General features: G+C 50.0%; 1 protein-coding gene across 7 annotated transcripts in view; it reads right to left on the bottom strand.

Annotated features, from left to right (window-relative positions):
- The window catches only part of myo9aa (myosin IXAa), a 139,923-nt gene that overhangs the window by 74,430 nt on the left and 62,993 nt on the right, over positions 1-2,500 (bottom strand). For all 7 annotated transcript variants that reach the window (XM_063188871.1, XM_063188874.1, XM_063188873.1 and 4 more), the window contains exon 4: positions 2,301-2,363. In XM_063188871.1, the coding sequence (XP_063044941.1) occupies positions 2,301-2,363 (63 nt within the window). The remainder of the gene's footprint in view (positions 1-2,300; positions 2,364-2,500) is intronic.

The raw sequence follows: 2,500 nt of genomic DNA, 5'->3' as shown, positions 1-2,500 counted from the left end.
CTGATGTTGCGTTGCGCAACATTGGCCCTGGCGCCTGGAGCTGCATTGCGCAACATTCAGGCTCATGAGATTCAAGACAACTTTATTTAAAATCTCTTTTTGAGATGAATGAATACATTCTAATGAAAGATGAGGGTCTCAGCGTTTAAATGCAACTTAGTGCATATTTCTATGTGCTTCAGAAGCTGAGATATTTAAGTTTTTATAGGCTGAGGGTATCTTTTCTTAAAAAGGGCTCAGGCATTCAGCACCCTTTTTTGCAGGTGCCTTAGGCGTCAATGGGTTAAGGCCCAAACAATCAACGAAAACATTACAAGAAAACGGACACCATCTATCCTTCATACATCTGACATGGAAGCACTATTTGAAATTGCACTATCCTCCATGTGTCTAACATAGCGAGTACTGATGATTCTGGGTCATGTAAACACCACCCTCCACAGCAATACAATGTGTGACAAAAAGGTTTCATTTCCTAGACAAAGGCGGAACAGGATCCTCCAAATTCAGGAAGTCTTATCTGTAAGCGAGCGGACCTCGCGGTCAACCCTGCGCGGCACAATGCAGCGGGGGCCAGGGGTTTACTCAAGGTCCCCTGCCACGTAAAGGCCATCCATCCGTCCCAGTAAGGGGACGTCTGTTGTGTCCAGGAGGTGTCGTGTTCACCAACGGCTGCCCTTGTTGTCGCTTCTGTGTCTCGCTTGAAACGGACACCAGCAGGAAATCATGGTCTGGTGTGTGCCCCCATAAAAGCTTCTTTTACATGGTGAGGGGGGCTGGTGGTAGTTGTTTTTTTTTTTCTTTTGGCTCGTGTCTCAGTGAAGTGACTGTCTCTGAGGTGGGGTTGAAACATAGGGAAATGTTGAGTAGCAGTGTGTGTGTGTGTGTGTGTGTGTGTGTGTGTGTGTGTGTGTGTGTGTGTGTGTGTGTGTGTGTGTGTGTGTGTGTGTGTGTGTGTGTGTGTGTGTGTGTGTGTGTGTGTGTGTGTGTGTGTGAGTGAGTGAGTGTGTGTGTGTGTGTGTGGTTTGTGGGGAGAGTTGTAGGTCGGAAGGTGTGTGCGTATGTGTGGGAAAGTCTGTATGTGTCAGTGTATGTGTATATTTGTGTCAGTTTGTGTGAGTGTGTGTGTGTGTGTGAGAGAGAGATAGAGAAGGTGTGCATATGTGTAAGAGTGATGTGTGGTTTGGGGTGCAGATGGAAAGGTGTCAATGTCAGAGAGAGAGAGAGAGAGAGAGAGAGAGAGAGAGAGAGAGAGAGGGAGAGGGAGAGAGTGGGGGGGAGAGAGAGAGCAAAAGAGAGAGAGGGTGGTGGTTGTTTGAAAGTGTGATGTGTATGTGTGTGTGTGTGTGGGGGGGGGGGGGGGGGGGGGGGTTCTGTCTGGGGGGGGGGGCGGTCTGTCTGTCTGGAGGAGAGAGAGTGTGCGTTTGTGTATGAGTGAATGTGTGCGATGCATACGTATTATGTGGTTTGTGGAGGTGGTGCAGAGGTGGTGAGATGTCTGTGTGTGTGTGAATAAGAGTGCCCATGCATGTGTGTAAGCAGCAGGAGTGGGGGGTGGAGGAATGCTAACATGGAGCCCAACGGCTGCTGTGCGAACACACGGGCTGCTGTGTGCTGCGATCACTCCCACATGTTCACCTTCTCCATCACACACAGAGCCCGGCTTATCCTCCTCCTGCTGCTCTTGCCCTTCCATGCACAGACAGACAGACACACACACACCCTTGTGTGCGCACAAACACACACGGGCGAACGTGCGCGCAGGCAGACACACGCGCAGGTAGACATGCGCACAGGCAGACACGCGCGCACACACCCAGGGGCAAACACAGACTTGAGCGTACACTGCAAACACAAAGACACACACATATGCATGCACACACACTGACTCTCACACACACACGCATACACTCGCACGCGCGCACACACACGTGCACACACACGCACACACACACGCACATACACAAACTGAGACACACGCAGACAGACACACACACACGCAAACACAAAGGCACACACAGCCTTCCTGGTGCAAAGACATTGTAAAGAACACAAGATACGTGTTGTGTCTAGTTTTGTCTGTGAGGATGTCGAATTTGACAACCTGGCCCTCTGGACCCGACTCAAATATGCTTTTTAAAAGTGGGATGTAGGAGGCTTATTCCCAGGGACCTGATACAGTGCTCGGCGTCCTCACTGGAGTGTGGAGGCATGTGGAAACAGCCATAAAGCCGTAACGGCGCAGCGAAACGTAAAAATGCCTCCAGCGGTGAGTGCGGCGGGTAAAATATGACCGTTACCTCTCGTTGTGCTCCTGGTACACCAGCCTGGACTTCTCCAGCAGATACTTCTCCACGTAGGCCCTGCAAGCACGGGAGGGGTTGGGATGCATTAAAACTTTAAAAGTAAAGTTTAGTCAAACTAAAAAAGTTGAAAAGGGTCCAATACGCGATTTCCTTTCTTTCTTCACAACGGAAAGGATAATACAATACACATGGCA

Source organism: Engraulis encrasicolus, chromosome 22 (genome assembly GCF_034702125.1).
Source record: "Engraulis encrasicolus isolate BLACKSEA-1 chromosome 22, IST_EnEncr_1.0, whole genome shotgun sequence".
In the NCBI taxonomy this organism is placed as follows: domain Eukaryota; kingdom Metazoa; phylum Chordata; class Actinopteri; order Clupeiformes; family Engraulidae; genus Engraulis; species Engraulis encrasicolus.
Note: the sequence above shows the minus strand (reverse complement) of the source record. Positions and strands in the feature narration are given on the sequence as shown.